Source organism: Danio rerio, chromosome 22, assembly GCF_052040795.2.
Source record: "Danio rerio strain M-AB ecotype USA chromosome 22, GRCz13ab, whole genome shotgun sequence".
NCBI lineage: Eukaryota > Metazoa > Chordata > Actinopteri > Cypriniformes > Danionidae > Danio > Danio rerio.
The window spans coordinates 25,662,318-25,687,872 of record NC_141042.1 but is presented as its reverse complement, the minus strand read 5'-3'; the positions used below and the strand labels follow the sequence as shown (position 1 = coordinate 25,687,872).

Genomic DNA, 25,555 nt, shown 5'->3' with positions numbered 1-25,555 from the left:
CAGCAATTTGAAAGCTACAGTAAAGTTAGACCTCACTGCATTTAGTGAGGTATCTGAGTACAAGACACTGAATATGTGTTTCACATCTTTACTGCATTTGCTCTTTACAATTCTAATTTATTCACAGCATTGTGCAAAAGAATAAATACCCTTATTTACAACAACAACAAAAAAAAAAAAAAAACTTCCTTTTGGGTAGAGCTGTGCACAACTGTAAACAATATTGCAGTACATATTGGAACTGAACCTACAACACACACAGGTCTGTAAATCATTAATGAAATTGTTCAATTAAGAGGACATTTAAAAAAATAATAATAAAACTGGCTTGACAGATTTTGACAGCTAGTTCAACATTTTTGTATGTAAGGACTCAATGAAATGAGGACTATTAGTTTTATGTGGAATGAATATTCAACATTCACAAGTTTAGTTATTTTTGACTGACATTATATAAGCAAATTAATGATAATATTATAAAACAGCAGAGAGTGTAAGCATTTCATAAGCATGCTTTAATAAAGCATTTGCAATTTTTTTGAAAGGATTGAGAAACTGCTATGTGCACAAATGACTAATTGTTTTGAGAAATGCATTAACTTTTGTGCAAATGTAAATAGTGTTGTGAGAAATTTTCCAAAGCGACTGAGAGAAACTACCTAGGAAGCGAAAGGCCTGATGTTTCACCGTGTGACCACTTGATGGCACTATGTTATTAAAAGCTGTGCAAAAGCTATCCTATATTGCATCCTGTTTGAGATGCAGTATTATTAAACTTGAATTAATTAAACTATTTTATTATGTTTACTATAAGAAGGTATTAAACAGTGGACAAAAAGAATATATATATATATATATATATATATATATATATATATATATATATATATATATATATATATATTCATGAAGCATGAATGACTGTGAATGTAGTTAAAGTCATGTCAGAAAGATTGTATTTATGAGTTCAGTTAATTGAGTTCAATATTTGTGGGGAGCTGAAATGATACAGTGAATGCCACATCTGTAGATTATTAATTGTATATTAAATTAAAGACAAATGCAGCACTTTGTTGATAGGACAAATGCTTTAGATGACAGACGCAGTTTCAATTTACTAGAACTTCTATTTTAAGCAGCTTTGACACAATCTATCTAAAAACCATTTGGCCTATTTTTAGTTCAGCGGCAGGGTAAACACATGACAGAACATTATATTGAGCCAAGCTGACACATCAAAAGCTACTTAATTCAAAATATTGAGTTTTATATCAACAAATAGACCTAATTGATAGACTAATACCTGATATCTTTTATATTAAATATTTAGCCTACTTTAATTAACTTGATGTTTATGAAACCAAATATATCAGTGAATACTTCAACATCCGAAAAATTAGACCCATCTTAATATGCTTCACAACTTTTAGTCCAAGCTCTTGTCATTTCAGGGCTGGACTACTGCAACACTCTTAGCTGGTCTCCCATATTGCACTCTTAAGCCTCAACAAATCTACGCAATCTCAAGGCAATTGGTAACTTTTTGATTTAGTGGCTAATTTGTATGAATTCCTATGATCTCATTCGTACAATTTTGTACAATTTGCTCATCACCCAATGACGGTTGGGGTTAGGGGTGGGGTTAAGTGCCATGCCTCCTTTTTAAAATTGTACATTTTCGTACGACTGAACTCATATGAATTCGCACAAATTATCCGCTAAACTGACAATACGTAAAATACTTACATTTCCTCGACTGGATCTAAAACGCTGCAGCTCGTCTAGTCTTCAATGAGCCAAAGAGAGCCTATGTAACACCTCTCTTTACTTCTCTGCATTAGTTATTGGTCAAAGTCGTTTACGCATTGGTTACTCGGATCAAGTTTAAATCACTGATACAGGATAGCCACTGGCACTGCTCGTTCTTAAATCCACCTGCTCCTGAAGCTCTACATCCCCTCCAGGTGCTTCTGGTTGGGGAGTGAGCATCGCCTTGTGGTATCTTCGCAGAGAGGCCATAAGTTCCTTTCCAAAACCTTCACATTCAATGTTCCGAGCTGACGCAATCTCGTGGCAATTTGTAACTTTTTGATTTAGTGGCTAATTCGTATGATTTCATATGATCTAATTCATACAATTTAGTACTATTTGCTCATCACCCAATGACGGTTGGGGTTAGGTGCCACGCCTCCTTTTTAAAATTTTACATTTTAGCATGACTGAACTCATATGAATTTGAACGAATCAAGCTTCCATTCCACTGCACACGACATTTGGACACGACTGTCGGAGTATGCCCCCTTATGGCAGTCGCACAGAGTTTTCAGTGATGTCGTGCACCATGGGAGAGCTGATTCTCATTGTGTCCGAAATAAATAAATTGCAAAAAGAGCCTTTATTCTCCATGCGTTCACCATAAATGAATGAACAAATACTAGAAACTCATAGACCACTAAAATTTTTGGAGTAGTAGAGACTACATTAAACAAAGTATATTTTTATTACTCATTCATGAATAAAAATGTTTTTGTAATATACACTTTTTTTCTGATTCAAAAAATAACAAAAAAATATATATATATTTCTCATCTCATGCACATGGACCTGCTTGGACAACACTGGAATGTATCACATCCGGTGATACGATTGGTCGCATACGGTCTAGCTGCAAGAGTTCAAATATTTCAATGGATCCGCAGCTCAAATCGGATCCGAATTTTCCGCATACGGAGATGATTGGAACTCCACGCAGCTCCCGGACTACTCTCAATTTGAAATTATTCACTTCCGTTTCCATCAAACGACAACTAAAAACCCATCTCTTCAGAGAACACCTAAACCCAAATGTGTACAAACAAGACCACCTAAAGCACTTTCTCTCTTTTGCTCTCTAAAAAAAGAGCACTCTAACACAAAGTTTTAGAATAAACAAGTGACTTTAAATAACTAGCTCTTCTTGTATGTATTGCCTGTACTTATTGAGTCACTGAATGCCTCCTCAATACCTTTGGACAAAAGCATCTGCCTAATCACTAAATGTAAATGATTATACTGTAGGCATATGTTTACCAGTGTAAAAGGCTAGCTTTGTGGGTCTTCCTCTGATCAGTCTTTGTTGAATCTAGGTCACAATAGAGCTGCATGAACTGATTCGTTCTGAAGCTGCAGTTTTGTGGCATCCAAATGTCATCTGAATGTTGTCAGTAGTTTATACGTGACCCTGTTTGGCAAAGGCTTTCGTTCTTTTTAAATGCACCTGCAACTTGTTCGCTTCAGGTCTGTGCTTTACTTTCTTTCACAAGTTTGTAGCTGCTTTGAAAGTTCACATAATGGGGTACTAACGTTATACATCTGCATTTCATATATAAAGCAGCTTATGACCATGATGACCTTTCAACTCCATAAGGTTTGGGGCTGGTTGCCTGAAGAAATCTTGTATGTTCTCCAAAAAAGCATTTTTATGATTGAAATACAATAGAAACAGCAATATTATAATATCTTAAATGAAAATAACTGTTTCATTATATTTTAATTATAATTTTTGTCAAAAAAGAAACTTTAACAGCCATTGCTGATCATATCATTCTTCACAAATGATCCAGACTCCAGATTTGGTGCTGTAGAAATTGTTGACATTGATTTTGTTTAAGGATTGTTTTAATTTTTTGAAAATATGTAAAAATATGGTCCCTTTTAATATATTTAAAGCACCATTGTTAAATAATGGTGCAAATAATTGCTTTAAAAAAGCAGAAACATCACACAATCAATCATAAATTACAGCTAATCAGAGAATTGTGTGGGCGGGGCTTAATTTCAGTAAATGCACAACTGTCTCTACAAAACGAGGTGCGTAGACTATATTACATTATTTAACAAAAACAACAACTATATCATTATTTGTATGAACTTATCCACTCTTTGTTAAAGATTACTCGTGTTTGTAGGGAGGTCACATTTAGCATGTTCTTTGTCTGAGGTAAAATGATCGCCCTCTGTGGCTAGTAAACTCATCTCTGCTGTGAGTGGTTTAAGTCAGAAGCTGAACATACATTTTAAGTTTCTTTAATGACTACAATTGAACTAACTATCCGATGGAAACAGCTTGATTCCTCAATTAAGACCTTCATTTCCTGCCGTCATATGTAGTTTATCTTTTCACATTGTCATGATCTGAAATAAATGGATGCTTTTGAAATAGTACAAAATATACATATTTCCTAATTCTTACTATCCATCTTACTGATTGTGAGGGGGAAAAATGTGTGTTTTTATCATGTATTTGTTACCACAGAATGCAATAGGCTATTGTCATCATCATCCAAACAATATATTTTCCCTCATACATTTTACAGTTTACAATGACCAGTTAGCTATTCAACAAAAACTGTTGGGGGAAAAAAAACAAAAAACAAAATTGCTCTCTATTTCCACCATTTCATTGTTTGGGAAGTCTATTCAATCAAAGCTATTTGATTTTTGTATGCTCACATTGCTATTTTTGTGGTGAACAATTCACCTGTTCATGTCATTATGAAAAGAAAAGTTCTTAAAATTCTGTTGTTAAATTTATATATGCAAGAACACAATCAGTTAAACTGTCAGATTACATATATCTTAGGAATTGCCTGCTGAAAAAAACAGCTTAAACCAACCTGCACAGATTGGCTGGTTTTAGCTGGTCAACAATGCAGGTTTTAGAGGGGTTTTGGCCATTCTAGACTGGTTTCCAGCCATTTCCAGCCTAGTCTTAGCTGGTCAGGCTGGGAAATGACCAGCTTAACCAACCTAGCCAGGCTGGGAGTCCAGCCAAAACCAGCTATGTCCATCTAAACCCCCCTCTAAAACTAGGCTAGTCGACCAGCTAAAAGCCAGCCAACCAGCTGGTTTAAGCTTTTTTCTTTTTTTTTCCCAGCAGGGATTGGGCATGAATAACATATATTTATTCACTGTTCCAACTGTTAGTTTTGACAACAAACAGAAATGGTAAGCAGGAGGACTCTGTTAGGTTGTAATAAATCCTCTAAAACCCTTTTCCTAATCTTTCTGAATTAAATGGGCACCTAAATACATCAATTTAGCTTGCAGTAAAAAAAAATAAATAAAAAACAAGCCATGCACTTTGTCATTTAATATTTTGTTTTTCTAGGAACTGCTTCCCAATATAAAAAATATAACGATCGCAGCCTCCAGTTCATACATGGGGACCTTAAACTTTTTGCCCCAATTATTATTATTATTATTATTATTATTATTATTATTATTATTATTATTATTTTGGGATAAGTTGACAATAATTTGGGATAATTTGATAATTTGGTTATAGGTTATGACAATAGAAAATCAAATAACATTTTGAGAGACATTTAATTTTCCACTATTACAGCACAAAGTTTATATAATCACAATCACATACTTTACAGGTTTTGACTATTATTATACTCTTGAAATAGGTGACTATATAATACTGTGAGTGGAATTTTTTTTTTTAGTTGGTATATTTTTTAGGGGTTTTTCAACTTCTTTTGGGATAGGATAGTGGAGGACAGACAGGAAAGCATCTGAATAAGACCTCGAGTCGGGACTTGAACTCTGGCCGTCAGGTGTATGCCCTGGTTCATTTAGTGACTTAATTTGTAGGAAATGGTCTGATTCCTCATTTTAGACCCGCAATTGCTAAATTATGTTGCTAATTAAGTAATTGTGTGGTTGATAATCTAATCATGTGGGGTTTAAAATATACAATGTCAAAAGTTTTTTTTTTTCACATTTACTTGTTTTGTCAAAAGAGTTGATTGGATGCTCTACTAAATCATCTCACAAGTTTTTCACATTAAGTTGTTACCACAAAATGTTTCACTATGATACAACTTACAAATGTGATAAAAATGTGGTTTTTCTCATGTATTCTGCTGTTTACAACTACTGAGTCATTCAATCATGAAACTCTTAAAAAAGAAATTCATTCTGGCAACACTGTGCTTAAAAACGGGAAACAAATTTCCTTTGAAATGTTTTTTCATGTTTTTTAAATTTTAAGATTAATTTCTAGATCAAATAGCAAAGCATCCAAGGAACTGTAAACTACTGTGGGACAATAGTAGTCAATGGTACAGATTAACTTAACCTCTTCTGAGTAAAAGCTTGTGAACACTGGGATGATTTTAGCCCACGCTGATCATCAGAATTTTTCAGAGTAAAGGCCCTATCATACACCCAGCACAAAAGGGCGCAAGACGTGTTTGGTGTGATTTGTTGCTATTTTCAGACCAGCGCAACTCTAATTTTCACATTTTGCAACATGTTGTTTAAATAGCAAATTCATTTGAGTCCACTTTGTGGACTCATGGGTGTGCCAATCTAGAAAGAAGGTGTGTTAAGTCACATTGTTGGTGCGTTGCTATTTTGTGAAAAAAAACAGACTGTGCAATTGACTGTCTAAAAGCTGGCCTAAAGTCCAGTGCAGAGCGCTTTAGTTGTGCGCCTATGCGAGTCCAAATGCTTACACATTGCTTAATACACACAGATGTACAGCTATACAAAAATATCTTTACATATGAAAAAAAATATATGAGAATTAAAATGTTACAAAAATTATTATTTTCTACATAAAAAACACTACCTACTTCACTATAGCACACGAATACCTTGAGGTAATAAGAAAAAAGTTACAAGCCATGAGTGAAAATTATGTAAAACGATACTCCCAAGTCCTATTTGATGTGCAATTCCTATGCATTTGGCTAGCTAGAGAGTTTGGTGCTTAAGCATCAGAGATTTACTGTTACTTTAGCAGCTCAAGGCATGTGAACAAAAGCACCAATTTCATTGGCCAGTCAGTCAAGCAACAAAAACAAACAAGATAAACTTTTTAATGTTTTTGCGCATTGACATGCACATTCACATTAGCTCTCTTAAGAATAAGTGAAAATAATCTTGATGTGCACACCACAGGCCTTAAGAAAAACAATTTACACAAACAATACACATTACTAGGGTTTGACTAGGGCTGAATCATCAAATTGTTGTACAATAAAGCTAACTAAAACATATTAGTGAGTCTATTAGATTGTACACAGTAGGCTAAATACGCTAGATTGTTACATTTATTTATAACCACGGAATGCTTTACTATGGTACAACTGAAAGTAAACTAAACAAACAGGATTTCTCGTGTATTCTGCAGTCCATAATGACATTTGTCAAACCAGAAACACTTCCTATTTTTCAGCTCCTTATTAGATACAGTGCTACATTATCCTGTATTATATAATTTAATTTGTCTACAGTCTTTAATATTACATTGATGTTGAAAAGTCCAGCTCACAAGCATTAGCAGAAGCTGACGAATAACAAAAAAGATGTTTTGTCAGTTGAATGTGTTGACCAACACTAGTTTTTGCTGACTGGGCATGTTTAATAGGCATCAGTCAGATGTCACACTGCAATCTGGGGATAATCCATGATGATGCAGCGTGAATTGGCTTTATGAGGACATTTCTTCATGTTTAATCTTTAAAGCCTTTGGGTTCTGTTGTTTGAATAAGTATCATACTTCCTCAGTGGTTTAATCGTATCAAACTTTTTGGATGGTGGCGTGTTGCAGATGTCCATTTTTGTCTTCTTCTTTGTCCAGCGGCCCGACTCTGGTTGTTTGGTGTTTTCATAGATGATCTCTATAAAAAAGTACCATACAGTAGAGTTAGCATACAGTAGATATTTTCTCAAAATTCTACACACAATATCCCATAATGACAATGTGAAAAAAAGATTTTTTTGAAATTATTGCAAATGTATTCAAAGTAAAAAACCTATAGAAACACATGTACAGAAGGATTTACAGCCTTTGCAGTGAAGCTCTAAATTCCATTGATCATTTTTGAGATGTTTCAGCAGCTTAATTGGAGTTTACCTGTGGTAAATTCAGTTGATTGAACATGATTTAAAAAGGCCTACACCTGTCTATATAAGGTCCTGTCCATATAAACCAAGCATGAAGACAAAGAAATTGTCTGTAGACCTCAGAGACAGGATTGTCTCGAGGCACAAGTCTGGGGAAGGTTACATATAAATATCTGCTGCTCTGAATTTTCCACTGAGCACAGCGGCCTCCATCATCTATAAGTGGAAGATGTTTGGAACCACCAGGATCCTTCCTAGAGCTGGCCGGCCATCTTAGCTAAGTGATCGGGGGAGAACGGCCCCATTTAGGGAGGTGATCAATAACCTGATGGTCACTCTGTCTAAGCTCCAGTTTTTTTCTATGGACAGAAGATCTGTGCAGTAATTCACCGATCAGGCCTGTATGGTAGAGTGACCAGACGGAAGCCATGTTTTTCAGCAGCAGGAACTGAAAGACTAGACAGGATAGAGGAAAAGACGAATGCAGCAATGTACAAAGACATCCTGCTTCAAAACCTGCTTCAGAGTGCTCTTGACCTCAGACTGGGGCGACGGTTCATCTTCCAGCAGGACAATGACCCAAAGCACACTGCCAAAATATCAATGGAGTGGGTTCACAACAACTCTGTGAATGTCCTTGAATGACCCAGCCAAAGCCCAGACCTAAATCCTATTAAACATCTCTGGAGAGATCTGAAAATGGCTGTACACCATCGCTTCCCATCCAACCGGAACTTGAGATGTACTGGAAAGAGGAATGGGCAAAAAACTCCCAAAGACGGGTGTGCCAAGTTTGTTGCATCATATTCAAAAAGACTTGAGGCTGTAATTGCTGCCAAAGGTGCATCAGCAAAGTATTAAGCAAAGACTGTGAATAATTCTGAACATGGGATTTTCAGCTTTATTTTTAATAAATTTGAAACGGTAAAAACAAAAACAAAAAAAGAAATAAGTCTCTAAATGAAAAAAAAATCTGAAAAATTTGAACACTCTGGATGCACTGTACATTAGAGTACATCAAATGGTTAACAGTGCACAACACAGGCTACACTGAGGGTCTGGAAGAAGAGGGTTCTTGCTGTGCACGCTCACACTGCACTAAGCTTAACCACAGGATATGCATTTTAATCGTCACAAACTGAAACTCAGTCTCACAGCGCTAAACCACATTCCACCTACACTCAGTCAGACAGCCAGCTAAAGTCTGACCTTGAAGATGCGCTGATGTCTTATGAAGTGTTATTTAGATTACAGCTAGACATAATTTTAGTTATCCTGCCTCAGTTTGTTCATTAATTATGGTTATAAACTGTAACCACAATGCGTTAGTATGTTAAGTTAGATTGAATATTCAGCCCCATATAATTTGTGTTCTTGTAGAACTTGTAATTATAACAAGTTATTAAGAAAATGTGAAAAGAAAGCTTCGACTTGTTCCATGTGATCGACGCCTCAGATTCATTTCAATGTTAATAGTGTTACTATAAAAGTACATAATAGCTCGTTTGAAACAACTTTGTGATGTTATGCTAATCATAGACAAGTCAGCAAAAGTTACATAACCTTTTACTATTCCCCGCAAGCAATGTTTAATAGATGTCTTAACAGAAGTCTTGGCTAAAACAAGACTAGATTTGGGGTGTCAGTTAAATTCAAATACAGAACATATACAGCAGGCACCTTGATGTCAAAACAACATTGAAAAACACATCAAGACTGCAAATCATTTTGATGTTTAAATAAAGATGCTTATGTTGACCGTTTAACCGTTAACCATGCATTTTTTACCAATCAATGGTATCAGTTGAATGGTTAAAATTATTATGATATTGTTCTGTACTTTTTAAAAAACTTTTTTTTTCTGCATAAATATGCACCGCATATGTTAACTCATGGGATGTTAACATATGCAACCAGACATCCCTGAGATATTTTGCACAAGTGGAGAAAGAAGCCGCAAAACCAAAGCATTCTGAAATGGCGGAGCATCGGATTTTCTATTGCAGCAAGCTCGCTCTGGCACCGCTCATCATGAACACAAAAGATAACAGCCTATAGTTTTGATTATTTTGGGCAGGGGTTCTCTAAATTTTCAGCTCATGACCCCTAAAATAACAATTCTGGTGACTTTCAACCCCCACCATCCTCAGAGGAGGTTATAAACAAATAAACATTACACACAACAGTGCACACACACACACCAATAGGAGCTATATAAACAAGCTTAAACATTCATTCATTCATTTTCTTTTCACGTTAGTACCTTGGTTTTATGCAGCGGATGCCCTTCCAGCCACAACCCAACACTGAGAAACACCCATACACACTCTTTACACACATACATACACTTTGACCAATTTAGCTAATTCAATTCACCTATACCACATATGTTTGGACTGGGGGAAACCCGAGCACCCGGAAGAAACCCTTGCGAATACGAGAGGAACATGCAAACTCAACACAGAAATGCCAACTGAACCAGCTGGGGCTTGAACCAGGGATCTTCTTGCTGTGAGGCGATCATGCTACCCACTGTGACACTGTGGCGCTCAAGCTTTTTATTAAATTGTTTAATTTAATATTAACTTAACTTATTGAGAATGGTAGGCAGAATATTTACAGCACAAGACTATTCTGTGGTAAATTTTGGAGATCGCCTCTTGGCGCCTCTATGTTCAGTCGTGGCCTTTATTATTGATGTATGTGAGTGCCGTAAAGATGTCAAAGTTTAACATTGTGCTGTAAAATTAATCTGCTGCAACTAACACTATTGCTGTGTTGTTAATCTAGACCAAACTCCCAAACTCGGTCCTGGAGGGCCGGTGTCCTGCATGGTTTAGCTCCAACTTTCTTCAACACACCTGCCTGGAAGTTTTTGTATACCTTGAAAGAGCTTGATTTGCTGGTTTTGGTGTGCTTAATTGGGGTTGGAACTAAAATATGCAGGACACTGGCCCCCAGGACTGAGTTTGGGGACCCCTGATCTATCTAGAGTAACAACCCCTTCTTCTTCTTCTTCCAGCGGCGCTACAGCCCGTGTAGAGCCCTGGCCTCTTCCACCAATCCTCTCCAGTCTTCCCAACCCAAAGCCTGCTTTCTCCAATCATGCACTCTTAGGGTACGTAGATCATCTTCTACGTCATCTAACCACCTCTTCTGTGGCCTACCAGGACGTCTCCTTCCTTCTAGTTTTAGCTTGCATGCTCTTTTAACAGCTCTTTGTTCAACCTTAGGGGTTGCAATGCAATGGAAAAAGAATTTAAAGGCTGATGGCTTTTTATTTGCATGTTTTTTTAATGTAACTATTAAATAGTATTTAAATTTCCTGTAGGTTATGGATAAAATATTGTAATTCTAATAGTTTATTAACATACAGTTGAAGTCAGAATTATTAGCCCCCCTTTGAATATATTCTAATTATTTAAATATTTCCTAATCAGTTTAACAGGGCAAGGAAATTTTCACAGCATGTCTGATAATATGTTTTCTTCCGGAGAGAAAGTCTTATTTGTTTATTTTGGCTTTTTAAAACACAATTTTAAGGAGAAAATATTTAGCCCCTTTAAGCTACTTTTTTTCCCTCGATAGTCTACAGAACAAACCATCATTATACAATAACTTGCCTAATTACCCTAACCTGCCTAGTTAACCTAATTAACCTAGTTAAGTCTTTAAATGTCACTTTAAGCTGTATAGAAGTTTCTTGAAAAATATCTAGTAAAATATTAAAATAAATAAATCAGATAAAATAAATCAGTTATTAGAAACGAGTTATTAAAACTATTATGTTTAGAAATGTGTTAAAAAAAAATCTTCTCTCCATTAAACAGACATTTTGGGGGTAATAAACAGGGGGGCTAATAATTCTGACTTCTAGTGTATATGGTATTTTTGAAAAACACTAAGCCACACACCAAACTGAGACTTTCATTTTATAGCTATATAAACTATAAAAAATGTATGTATGTATGTAATGCACTACTAGGCTATATGTAAAACAAAACAATATGATGCTATACTATAGCCTATTTAAATAAGTCAACTCAACAAATATAAGCCTTGTTGTTGTCTCTAATCACCATGGCCACAGCGTGTGCGTCTGTGCAAGGTTTCTGTAAAAACTGACCTACATTTGACCAGCATTTTATCAAAGCCTATATAGATATACTAATATTTCTGTGCCAGTTCGACACACGCTACACTAAACTAAAGACAGTTTAACTCATTCAAAACACACCATCACCAACTCACCACGAGTAAAACAGAGAAAATGAAAGAACAGCGCTATGGTGAAATCAGCTTTTCCATAAACATATCTTTAAAGTAAAATGTTGATAAAGGTTTGTGATATGGGAATTAAAGCATTAAATATGCTTATTTTCCATGAAGTTGTCAATTTGAGTTAGTATAGGCCTGCTATTTTCATTTGACGTAAGCAAAAAAGCCTATACTGGTTATTAAAAAGCAATCACTCAATGTTTTCGTTGCAGGCCTTTTATTCTCTTTATTGTTTATAGTCTATTCTGTTTGTCTGTCCTGTTGCAAACACTGCAGTGAATATTGATGATATATCCAGATTCTGTTAATATGTTCTGTGTGCTGTTGTTCAATGTTAAAATAAATTAATATTTATTGTATCAGACACAAAATAGATATGCCATATATTATTTTTATTGAATGATAATTTTATATTAATCTAATTAGTTAATGGTTAATAATCGGTTTGCAAGCAAAAGTTGTTGGTTGGGAAATTTAACTTCCCTGTTTGACATCCATTTGATGATCCACACAATGACGCTCTTTTGACCACCAAAATAACGTTTTATATATATAGTAAATATTATAGTATATATATATAGTAAATATTATTAAAATAGTTTAATTCATCTGAAAGCTTTAATTTAAAATTGAGACAAAAACACATCAAAAATGTATCATTTGGTAATCAATTTATAATGCATTTTTTTGATGCCATTTAGGGCTGCACAATATGGCTGCGCGATCCCAGGGCTGAAAATAAATAACGGCAAGAGGAAAATGGCAACAGCCAATCAGAGTCAGAAAACCTGCTAAGGTTTTTGCTAATTCATAGTGTTTTAAAAACAAAATTTTTAGTCAGGATTCGAATTAATTAGAACTGAAAAATATCTTTTATCCGATTTTTTAAAATATGATTAAATAAGTTATCTCAAACATAGCTAACAAATCGTAAGAAAAATTATTATTGCAATGCTCAACAACAATATTGCATATTTTTCCAGTATTTTTTTAGCCCTAACACCAATGTTTAATGTCAAATTGATGTTATTTTGATATCAATGACTACGTTTACATGGACGTCAGTACACTGTCAGAAAAAATGTGCAAAATTTGTACCTTTAGGGGTACAATGGCTTGTCACTGGGGCAGTACCCTCAAGGGTACACCTGTTGTACCCTTTCACATGGGTACATATTTGTACCCTAGCAGTATGTACCTTCATGGGTCAAATATGTACCTCTGCTGACTAATTTGTACCTTACTTGGGCTATGGTACAATAATGTACCTTTAAAAAAGGTACAATTTCTCCTCCATAGGGATGAATTTTGTACCCTTTCATTTCAGATTTGTACTCCATACACAATAAATTTAATTTATCACATTTATTTAACATTAAATATCAACATTTTTACAGGATGAATGTTTAAACATTACATCATTTTAAAAGAATAAAAAGCAATATTTTTCCATGAGTACAAACTGCACGATAATTGTAATTTTATACCTGTAACATTTTATCACAAACACACATGGAAAGATTCAAAACAATTACATTGTCACCTTTTTAGAAGATGAAAGTTTTAAACTATCACAAAGTCATACGAGATGCAAACTTAGAAAATAGCTGCTTAAACATTTTAAAACATTTTATGAAACAGCAAAAAAACTTAATATTATTTTTTTTAACATCAGTGCATCCCATTTCACTGAGCATTTTTACCAATGTAACAAAGTAATTTTTCTAAAACAACAGTAGACCTAATAAATACATTTTTGCTAGTGCACTGCATTCTACATTTTTCTAAAAGCATCAAGAATCTCAAAGCAATCTTTTTCCATACAGTACATTGAAACATGTCACTTAAAGTATACCCTTAATCATTTTAGATCTCAAAAACACTTTTGATCAAACAGTTTTACACATTTGATTTGAAATTTCCAAACATTCTTAAGAAACATTTTATCAGCAGAGTATGTTTCAAGAGCCTGAAAGTCCATCTGTCTTGGTTTATAACACCCCATTCAAAGTCAAACTCTTACTGTATTTGTGTGGAAATATGAATCATACCACAGCAGAATTAAAAACTTGCTACACAGAAACCAGTGCAGTATTGACATTTAAAATGTATTTCATTAGGAAAGTGTCATTTCTTCTCCATTAGCGGTCTCACATGCACACGAAAACAGTTCAATTTGAACACCTGAATGTGTCAATCTCATCAAGGATGTTGGGCGGAGAAAATTCTTAGCATTGTTTCATCTTGTGCTTCTCAGTTTATTTGGGCAATGTTATTGAAATGTCTATAGCTGCTAGTCTTAAAATACTGATGCAGACTCGAAACGCATGCACCAAAGTAAATGCAAAGATCCAAGCATTGCTGTTTGATGCAGACCCAGCGATACCAGTTCTCTCGGACAGCTGCACTGATTTTTCTTGTAATTTTGGATCTCCATCTTCACACCGTTGCTGACGTTCAAATTTAAATTGTTGTTCCATCTTGGGGAGTTGCTGATGTTCATCCTTTGCATTCTTTATGTAGCGTGGATAAGCCAAGTTGAAAACACAGTAAACAGCGAAGGATGTAATAATGCCTCTAAAACGGACTTTCAGCCATCTGTAGAGTTGGGTATGGAGCATCATCATCATCCCACTGTGAAAAGAAAAAGTAAAGGACATCAATAAACAATGTAAAATCTGTCAGAACTGCATAACATCTATCAGAGTATTACAAAGTGTTTAACCAACAGTACCCAAACCTCTTCCAGTGTAATTACTGTAAGCAATCATCTTCCTCTTTAAGAATATGGGGGAGCAGAATTAGAGCAGCACGAAAGTCAGAATCTATTGCAAAATAAAATCATCCATCCATTTATTTTATTTTCGGCTTAGTCCCTTTATTAATCTGGGGTCGCCACAGCGGAATGAACCGCCAACATATCCAGCATGCGTTTTACACTTCTAGCTGCAACCCATCACTGGAAAACACCCATACACACTTATTCACACACTATGGCCAAATTAGCTTACCCAATTCATCTGTACCGCATGTCTTTGGACTTGTCGAGGAAACCGGAGCACCCGGAGAAAACCCACGCCAACATGGGGACAACATGCAAACTCCACACAGAAATGCCAACTGACCCAGCCGAGTCTCAAACCAGCAACCTTCTTGATGTGAGGCGATCGTGCTACCCACTGCGCCACCCTAAAATAAAATAAAGACAAATAATGAAGTACTCTTAAATAATTTAATAATATAAAGGACCTGTTTTTAAAATAAAGAAAAAAATTATTGGAATGTTTAGCAAATGCTGAATAAAAGATATTGATGTATTTTTATGAATTACATTTTTTAAAGAAAAACATTAAGGAATGTTCTGTATATAAAGGGTTTGTATATAAGGCCCATGAGTTTGAACTTGCTAAATGCAGCTTGAAAAGGCACTTAATGATCACATCCAAGAAATAAGGGTTTGATCTAGCAAAATTATTATTATGTAAGTTTTATGTTAATACCTGTAAGATCATCTGCAAACTTCTATTCTCTTGCTTTTTTGTAGACTTTGGCCAGTGGAGATGCTTTTTTTCTTAATCAAGCTCAGGCACCTTTAGCACGAGCTGTCCTTGAAGCTCTGACTTGGTTGGAGATGGTTGATGAATGCATTCAGTCAGGTTCACCATGACTATAATAAACAAAAAGGAAATTAGTGATTCACTTTAACTAAAAACATTATCTAATATTCTTTGTTGCCATTTCCCTTTAGTTATCATTGTACAAATAGTTGTAAGCTTGAATGCACATATGTTCACCACAAAGCTTAAAAATATATATTTTTTTACAATAGTCATAACATTTATAATAGTCATTTGATCCTACACTTTGGCTATTACTGACATTAAACTTTTCATTTAAACTGAGAACTGATTTAAAATGTGTGATCTCACTGACAAGGGTGTTTTTAATAAAGGGTCACACACCTTATTACACTGGATACGCAGGACATTCGCATTACTCTCAAAAGATGATGCATCCTCACCAATTGCAGCAATCACCTATTGGATCAAATATAAGTGCAAAATAATGACAATCATAAAAATTCAAATATAACTTTAACACTTCACCTAACAGTTTCATAGAAAAAAGGAGATTAAATTTAAGACTGCACAATGAATTCCTGGGGAAAAAGTATACACACACATACATAATATATAAATATATATATATATATATATATATATATATATATATATATATATATATATATATATATATATATATATTATCAACAAACAGATGAAATACAAAATACTAAATACTTACGTTATTACACTCTACTGCTTCCTCGTCCACTTCATTTTCTGAAAGAAAAAAAATTATGATCGTTGTGAACTTGAGGTTAACAGCAAAAAAAAAAAAAAAAAAAAAAAAGCTTTAAATTAGCAACTTAAAGGTTTGATAAATGACCCGCACCTCGATCTGACACGACAGATGATTATGACTCTCTTGGACATGCATTTATAACAATATTTAAATATGTAACGTTGCAAAATACAACTGCTATAAATGGACGTGGGTCGAGATATGCATATACTAACGTTAAAGTTATATTGTTTCAGACATGAAGGCATTCACTTCACTCCTGTCCTGAGTAAACATGAACGTTAGCATGAATGTTAGCTTCCCAACACTAAGGAAATTCTGAGTTTATAAATAACGTATGCGATAAAGACTTAACCACATTATCCAAACAAAACTAACTTAAATGTGTTTGAACTGTTTCTCTGGACGTTTCACCGCGTTTTTTGCCAGTGTCTCGAGCTCTGTCTCATGGCCAGGTTATGTAAAAAATCATATTTTAATTTCTGGTCAACCTTAAATTACAAAAGGGTCCCCTCATGCGGCAGGTAACTCGACGGTAACGTTAAACTTAACTACATACACAAGGCAAAGTAACGTCAAATATGAATTGAATATGACCCAACGGATATTTACAATAAGTTATTTAACATTAAACTTACCTGCAAATGTCTGTGCTTCGTCTTCACGAGCGTATTCCAACTTCTTTGCGTCCTTCAGGTCCATCCTCCATCGACGCCGAGAAGAGCGTCAGAACAGTGCAACAGCTGGAGATTAACCGTCACACGTAATCAGCTGGCATTATGAATGCACGGCGCGGGCAAAATCCTATTGGACATCACGAATTCAAATTTGCTGGCTGCTAATGCTAAGTGAAAGTCAATGGACAATGCCCCGCTGGGCAGACCCGCAAGTTTAAAAAAATATCATCTAATGTTTCACAAAATGTAGTTTTAAGAGTATTTCAGGCGAGAATGTAGTTGTTTTAAACTCGAATCGGCAGTTTATTTAAAAAGACAGCGCTTCTTTGACAATGTGCTTCAGTGAAAGCGGACTCTGTCAGCGGGAGCTTTATGATTCTCTCCTCCGCCGACAGCAGCTTTTACTTCGGCCAGTCAATCTCGCATCTGCCGCTGGATTCAATCTCCCTCTTGTAGTTAAAACACGATATTTATTACATTTTGTGTATATCTAACGGCCAGTTTTTGGTCTTTTAAATCTATTATTTGTTCTCAGCTGTATTATTTTGGCAGTATTATTCTGTTACGTTTTAAAATTGTTTTATTAATTAATTTATTAATGCTACAAGGTTGCACTTTGTCTTTGTTTACCAAGCTGGTTACCTTTAATTCCTATTGTATTCATCTACTTATAGTTGTATGTCCATTCTAGTAGTTTATTAAATCTGATAATCAAAGAAAGGTCTGTGTATAATTAGCCATTTCACTTTACATTTAGGGGGATTTATGTTAACATTTTCTTAAATCAAAAATATTAATTTATAATATTTATAAGGCCATGTTTTATATAATTAAATAATTTAATTTATAATGTACAGTTTTTTTTGTGTGCATTTCTTCCAAATAACCAACAACTCATGACAAATATTAAGGAACATTTCATACAAGTTGACTTGCTCCTTTTCCACACAAGTGATTGTACCTTTCTTTGGGCCTTAAATGGCCCAAACATGGACCCTTTGACAGTTAGAAACATATTTGTACCTTTTTTACCCTTAAATGGTACATATAAGTATCTTAGGGTGCTACTTTGAACCATTGAGGGTACAACTTCACCATTTGTACCCCAAGTGTTCACAAATGTACCCCAACCGTACCCTTTTTTCTGACAGTGTACTCAAATTATTTCCCTTATTCTGAGTAAGAAAACAGTATGATTAAAGTGTTTACATGAGTTACTTTTTGGATGTTCTTTTCATGATCCCGTTTTACATGTTATAGCACATAACATGATTAAAGTCATTGCGTCACCACGATATCCACATTTCCCCACAGAGATTCATGTAAATTCTGGTGTTTTAAGGGATTTAACCGCAGTTTACGCTTTCACTTTGATTCAGGAACATTTCATGCATACCCCCTTGGACAACCGACATATTAGACGTGAGTATAAACTGCTGGAAGTGTGTTGTATTAATTGAGTTTGATACTGTATGGCAAAAAACCTCCACGATGCAGGTGTCTATGGTCCTTTATTGACTCGGTGGAGCAAAAGAATAAGTGTCACAGCCGTGTGTGTATGGCCTATGCTGTCGCAAAACGCGTCCAAAATCCTACATGAAGGTGATAGTTTCATTAAAATGTTTACATGTCAGTACTGCACTTCAAATGTCTTAATTCGATTTCTGTTTAGTTCGATTATGACTTTAGTCAGATTAAGGTAATCAAAACTTGCTGTTTACATGGTAGACTCTTAATCATAGTATTGTCTTAATCATATTAAAATCAGATTATTGGTGTCCATTTAAACATACTCACTGTGAATTCTGGGTACTGAAGTCTGTCTAATCTGTTTTTTAATAACTGGTCTAGTTCTGTGCATCTTTTTGATTAAAAAATGTTTAACATCAAAGACAAATTTTAAATGAGTTATTGGACGTACCTTTACTATCGTGAGTTAAAATGCATATTGCTACAATTGACACAACTACTACTGCAATTCCAACGGCAACCGCAAACCAGATCCACCACTCATTAAATATGAAGGGTTTCAGTGCTGTTGTTGTGGAGGTTGCTGGAGCTGTAACACACACAAAAAAACAACAACTTAAAAATAACATTTGGATTATCACATAAAGAAATGTTTGAGTGTGTATTCTACAAACACAAATAACAAGCTCCATGGAATATAATCTTGGTGTTACAGCGTTAATGTTAGATGTATAAACATGGCAAATTTGCTTATGGAGATTGAATCAAATATTGAATGAATATTGAATCAAATATTACATAATATGCTTGGAAGTTAAAACGAATGCAAATCATTCAAATTCAACCTTGAAACACCTTTTTGAACATTTTATTACTTAGTTATTTTTATTAGGTATTTTTATTTATTTTATGTCTTGCTTTAATTTAAATGACAAAACTCCAAAATGATAAAAATAACACTGCCAGTGTGCAACAAGAATCAGTCCAAGGCACTCGAGTAAAGTGAAAAAATTAAAAAGCCTTTATTCACATGGCTAGATCTCTAAAAAACCCCTGATGAATCCCTTACCCAAAGAGCACCGACCATACATTTGAACTTACCCCAGAGCGCTTTTTGTTTTGTTTTTTCTGAAGAACACTGCCAGTGACTTGTGAACCCCACATTTCTTGGAGTTGGTTATAAATATACAATTGTTGCGCACACAACAATAGGCCTAAATAAACATGAGCATATTGACAACACACAAAAGTGCAACAGTCTAACAATCATCATTTTTATAGTCATTTATTAATTTGTTTAATTTAATATTAACCTCAACTAAAGAGACTGGAGGGCACAATGTTTTGGTGGACAAGTCTATTCTGGTTTGTTTTGGAGGCTGCCACTCTGAGAATCATTCTCAATGTTCAGTTGTGGCCTGTATTTATTTTTAATATACACTACTGGTCAAAAGTTTGGGGACTTTTAAGTGTTTTTAAAAAAAAGCTTATCCTGCTGATCAAAGCTACATTTATTTATTTCATCAAAATACAGTACAAATGGTCAAATTGTGAAATGTTATTGCACCATAAAATAACTGTTCAAAAGTAATTTATCATTTAATTTAATAATTTATTGCAGTGAAGACGGGAGTAATGAAGCTGAAAATTCATCTTTAAAATAAGTCAAATGATCCTTCAGAAATTACTCTAATATTAATTATTATTTTTAATATTTTTCTTATTAATAATAATTGTAATAGTAATAAAAGGACTAATGATGAGAGTAATCATTTTATTTGAAACTACATACGATAAGTAAAAAATAAATATTTAATAAATAAGTAAATATTTAACAATTTACCATTTAATAAATGTCACATTGATGAACAGAAAAATTTTATTAAAAAAAAAAAAAAAAAAAAAAACTGACCCCAAACCTTTGACCGGTAGTGTATTTGATTGCCATGAAGGTGTCAGAAAGTTTAACCTGGTGCTGTAAAATCAATCTGCCGCAGCTGACGATATTGCTGACAGATGCTAACAGATGTTTTGATTTACAGTGATTGAAATCAGGAGTATTCCACCAAATGTTGATTTCTTAACGTCTCTGAATAATGCACATTTGTATTGTGTTGTCTAAAGCGTATCATATGTTCTGGAAACATGGCACTTTTTGTTTTTAGAGTTTAGAATTAACAGAAATCTAAAATGAAAAATGTTATGATATCATATAAAATGACATTGAAACCTCTGAACACCACTGACACAGACTTAGATCCCTGATATTTGAGACAAGAGAAATAGATAAAGAATAAAGAGCATTTTAAAGTTTAAATGAGAAAGGAATGTATTAAATATTCACCACTTGTGCAAGGAGGGGAATTGACTGTAGTTGGATTTTGTGTCTGATTCAGTGTCTCAATAATTGTTCCTGGTGTTCTGTTACTGTTGGCTTCTGTGGAGAAAAAAAAAACAGTGAATCTTTTATTATATTTTATTTTATTATATTTACTCCCTTTTTGAATTTGAGTTGAATTTCAAATGTTTAAACTTCTAATGGCTTATGACAAAAGAAAGTAACTGAATATTAGCCACCATCTAAAGTTAGTAAAGAAAATTTGTATATCCGAAAACATTATAATTTCCTGATGAATTGTGATCAGAAAAATCACAGTAGTCTTAGCCATTTGTATTTTTATATTAAGGTTTGATGGTTTGAGACCAGTTGTCTAAATAAATGTTATTACAGTTCATTTTTTTGTTTAGTTTTTTTCTCATTTTATGACCTCATGATCCAAAAGAGTATCTTGCGCTTCAACCAAAGCAATAAAATATGATTGTCTGAACAAAGGAGTTCATGATTGATGTCAAAAATACTTATTCATCTAGTCTCCTAATTTACATGATGGCATGAAGCGTCTCTTTACTTACTGACAATTAGTTCTGCTCCATCACTGCATTTTTCTTCAAGAACAGGAATATCTTGTGTAATCTTGCAGTAGTACCATCCACTGTCATTGGTCTTTGTAGAATTAATCTTGAGTATTGGCCAAGTGTACACGTTTTCTTCATACTGGTCTTCATTTATTCTGTCAGTAAGAGAGCCACAGTCTGACGTTGGTGTCTTGCTGTAATGCCAGCTCGCTTTGTGGTTTTCGCGTGGCTCAAAATTGCAGTTGATTTTGACTGATGCTCCTTCACAAACATTAATTTGTTTGGGGTGTACATGGATGATCGGTTGTTGAAAAGTATCACTGAACAAATCTCCTGCTGTGTTCAGAAAAATAAAAAACAATAAATTATGTGATCTGTTGAACGACCAGAATATATAATTTACTGAGTTTATAAGGTTTGGGGTTGTGTAACATGTTAATATTTGTTTTATTCTGTAACATTTCTTTCATTTTTCAATTAAAAATGCTTAAATTTTAAATATGTCTAGAAAATTACAGTTTACCACAATAACAGATGTTTTTATTTTCTGAATCAGGGTCAATTCACTAAATATTGATTTCTTAACTTTTCTGTATTGTTCACATTTGTATTGTGTTGTCTAAAAAGTAAAATCATATGGTCTGGAAACATGGCACTTGTTACTTTATGTAGAAAAAGAGCTCAAAATAACAACATTTATTTATTTTAAATGGAAGTGATGTAATTAGAAATTTATAAAACAACGTTTTACTCATAACTACACTGTGAAATATGTTGTCAATCGCTACAATTACAAATTAACATTTTTTTTTGTGGATAAAATCAAGTGAAACTGAGAATTTCCTTTAGTAACTGAAGGCAAAAGATCTAGCAAGCAACTCCATAAGTTATCAACAATTTGGTTTACATGTTTTAATCATAATGTGTTTATTTATTTACAAGAAGAATTTAATCTTTCAAATTATAATCTGCATAACATTTTAGCATACAATATTTTAAGGTATTATTATAGGTCTTTATATTTTAGAAGTTTCTTGGTGAAATATTTTAGTCTTGACTTTGAAAAAAGAAATAAATTCAAAGCCACTTATTAGAAAATAACATACATTTATTAAAAAAATAAAACAAGGAATGTCAAAATCTACTCTTAAATTATATAAGTACAACTCTTATGAACTGTTATGAAGCACAGAATGATTTATAAAATAAATAAAGAAAATAGAAAGTGTAAATTTGTAACAGTTGACAACTGAAGTTGAAAGAAGTGAGCAAGTCATGATTTTTCGAGAACAACGTGCTTGAAACTAACACAAGAAATGACTGTAAGCTGGTTATTTATTCGTTTACATATTATTGCACAGTAAAAGTTTTGAGATCTGTTACATTTTGGCCAAAAAGTGTCAAAAAAGCTCACTTAAGATATTTACAGATTAGCAGTTTTATGATTTCTAACACACTAGACTTTCCAACTCCACCTATAGAAACATTACTTGACACCATTTAAAAAAAATCAACCCAGTTCTCAAAAGTAACATAGGTGTGATTTACTCTTTAGTCTCTTCACAAAATCTAACATCAATTACAAAGTTAAAACAACAATGGGAAAGTGAACTTGAGTTTTTCTTAGAGGAAATTTGGCAAGACATTATAAACAAGATGCACTCAACTTCCATTTGTCTGCGACATACAATTATTCCGTTTAAGGTGGTTCATCGCCTACGTTTGACAAATTAGCAAAGTTTTCACCCAACTATGAATTGCTTGGACGTGTTCTAAACTTATCAAGTTCTACCAATTATCACTTAATTTCTTTTCAAATATTTTGCATGTATCAATTGATCCTTGGCCTATTGTAGGAATATTTGGTTTAATTACAGATTCCAGTCTAGACAATAATACCAAAAGTAGGTTTTATCTGACACTTTTGTCAAAATTGAGTTATTGACATATTCTTATGAAATGACAACTTATTTACATTATGGGATGTTTTTTTATAAGTTGTTTACATTTTAAGACTTTTTATCAAAAAAACTAAACAAAAAAAATGCTACACATACTGTTTTGTTATATGGAGTGCAAAAAAAGTTTAAGCTCAACATCTCAAAATCATTCAGAACACAGATAGAATCTTGTAATTCCAAGGTAACGATATATAAAGAGCAAAAGAATTCAAACTTTGCAGTAAAATATTTGTAGTTTGACTGTTGTTTATTTATTTCTCGTATCTTTTTCTTCCCTCTATTTTAATTTAATTTATTTTCTATATAGATTATTTTATTTCTTTATTGTGTATTTGCTAAGCCTATTGTGATTCATTGGGTATATATTTATATATATACCTTTAAATACCCCACCAAGACAAAAAAAAAAAAAAAAAATTGTTAGCAAGCCTTAACTCCTAATAACCTTAGTTAACACACTCAATGCATTTTTGTTTAACACATCCCATAATTTCTTAATTATTAACCTCTACCAAAAAGTAGATATGTCGGTTTATTGTAAAAGTACCGGAATTAATACATATACTAAAAAAAATCTTAAATCTGAAGTGTAAGACCAATTAGTTTAAAAAATATTTAAAATAAAAAAATTGTTATTTGATTACTAAATAATATTTATTTATTGAAGTATGACAAAAATATTTCAGATTCTCATTTAACATGTTTTCTTTTTAAATCTTTTTGAATTTGTTGTTTTATTAAGTAAAATGTTAATAAAAAAGATCTGAACACAAAAAAACTCACAAAAAAATAACTCGCCAACTCTAAGCAAAAGATTAAATCAAAAACACTTCAGAACAAACAAAACTTTCATATATCACTTACCTGTGACAAAAAGGAGAAGGATTCCAGCGAACAATCGATCCATGCCTAAGTTGTGCTTAAAGTGGGCATCAAACAATAAACCCACTCAGAGTAATTGTTACACTAGAAAAAAAAAAGTATTAAATAATAAAATCAACAAAACCTGCAGCTGGGGGTCTTCAAGCGCAACTCTTGAAGCGCTGATAGTATTGATATCTAAACAGGTTTCTGTGTGGTCACACATATGCGTTTAATATTTCTTAATAGCGTTTAAAAAATTGCTGTTGTCTTCCTGTAAAAGCTAATGTCTGCTGTACCGAATTCAAGCAAACCAAAAGATTTTATAAATGGCTTACATCAAATGCATTATGTAAAAAAACAAGATCTACAACAGGAAAATAGCAGGCATTTAAACGGCACACTTACTGCTCTTACTGACAAATGAGAGATGTAACATGAAGCCTGAAAGCAGGTCAGCCACAAGAACAAGAAATGAGACACAGCACAACACACACACACACACACACACACACACAAAAAAAAATGACATCAGGTACTGAGAATCAGTTTCTGTTCACACGCAAAAGCAACTTCACTTAGAAGATCGTAGCTTTAAAATGTTTTTTTAACGCTATCTGTGCTTTGTATGGTTGGATATTGGTATTATTTATTTTGTTAGATTTAGATTTTAAAATTACTTTCACTTTTAAAATAATTTGTTGCAATGACTTTCAATAATAGAATACCTATTTTGATTTGATTTATTTGTTTTCGAATAGAAATATACATAAAATATCTTTGACAAAAAATACATTTTAACATGGTAGAAAGTGGTGCGGGATTAAGCATAAGCCTAATACTTATATATATATATATATATATATATATATATATATATATATATATATATATATATATATATATATATATATATATATATATAAATATTTCAAATCTACACTGTAAACGATTTCTTGTTAAATTAACAGTAAGTTACTGGCAACAATTATCCAGTAGCTGCTGTATTTCATAAAACAGTAACATTACTGTAATACTAATTACATTAGTATTACATTTACTGTAAAATGTAATACATCATTTTACTGTTGTTGATTTTTACTGTAACACTAATTACAGTAGTGG

General features: G+C 33.4%; 1 protein-coding gene and 1 long non-coding RNA gene across 6 annotated transcripts; both read right to left on the bottom strand.

The window, feature by feature from the left end:
* Positions 1 to 6,856: 6,856 nt before the first annotated feature.
* LOC137489017 (uncharacterized) lies at positions 6,857 to 24,998 on the bottom strand. 4 transcript variants are annotated; one of them, XM_087304406.1, is made up of 6 exons: positions 24,839 to 24,911; positions 24,434 to 24,535; positions 21,606 to 21,944; positions 21,037 to 21,129; positions 19,144 to 19,281; positions 6,857 to 7,676 (listed from the first exon to the last, which is right to left on the bottom strand). In XM_087304406.1, exons 2-6 carry the CDS (start codon positions 24,474 to 24,476, stop codon positions 7,516 to 7,518), a joined length of 774 nt encoding a protein of 257 aa, XP_087160532.1. In that variant the 5' UTR covers positions 24,477 to 24,535; positions 24,839 to 24,911; the 3' UTR covers positions 6,857 to 7,515. The 4 variants fall into 4 exon arrangements, with proteins under 4 accessions (XP_087160532.1, XP_087160534.1, XP_087160533.1 ...); XM_087304408.1 differs by having other exon boundaries at positions 21,606 to 21,941; positions 24,839 to 24,907; XM_087304407.1 differs by having other exon boundaries at positions 21,606 to 21,941; positions 24,434 to 24,998.
* Positions 13,531 to 17,301, bottom strand: LOC147838506 (uncharacterized). 2 transcript variants are annotated; one of them, XR_015522051.1, is made up of 6 exons: positions 17,184 to 17,301; positions 16,486 to 16,523; positions 16,143 to 16,217; positions 15,681 to 15,847; positions 15,192 to 15,369; positions 13,531 to 14,814 (listed from the first exon to the last, which is right to left on the bottom strand). It is a non-coding gene; the product is annotated as an uncharacterized LOC147838506 (long non-coding RNA). The 2 variants fall into 2 exon arrangements; XR_015522052.1 differs by having other exon boundaries at positions 16,494 to 16,523.
* Positions 24,999 to 25,555: the final 557 nt, after the last annotated feature.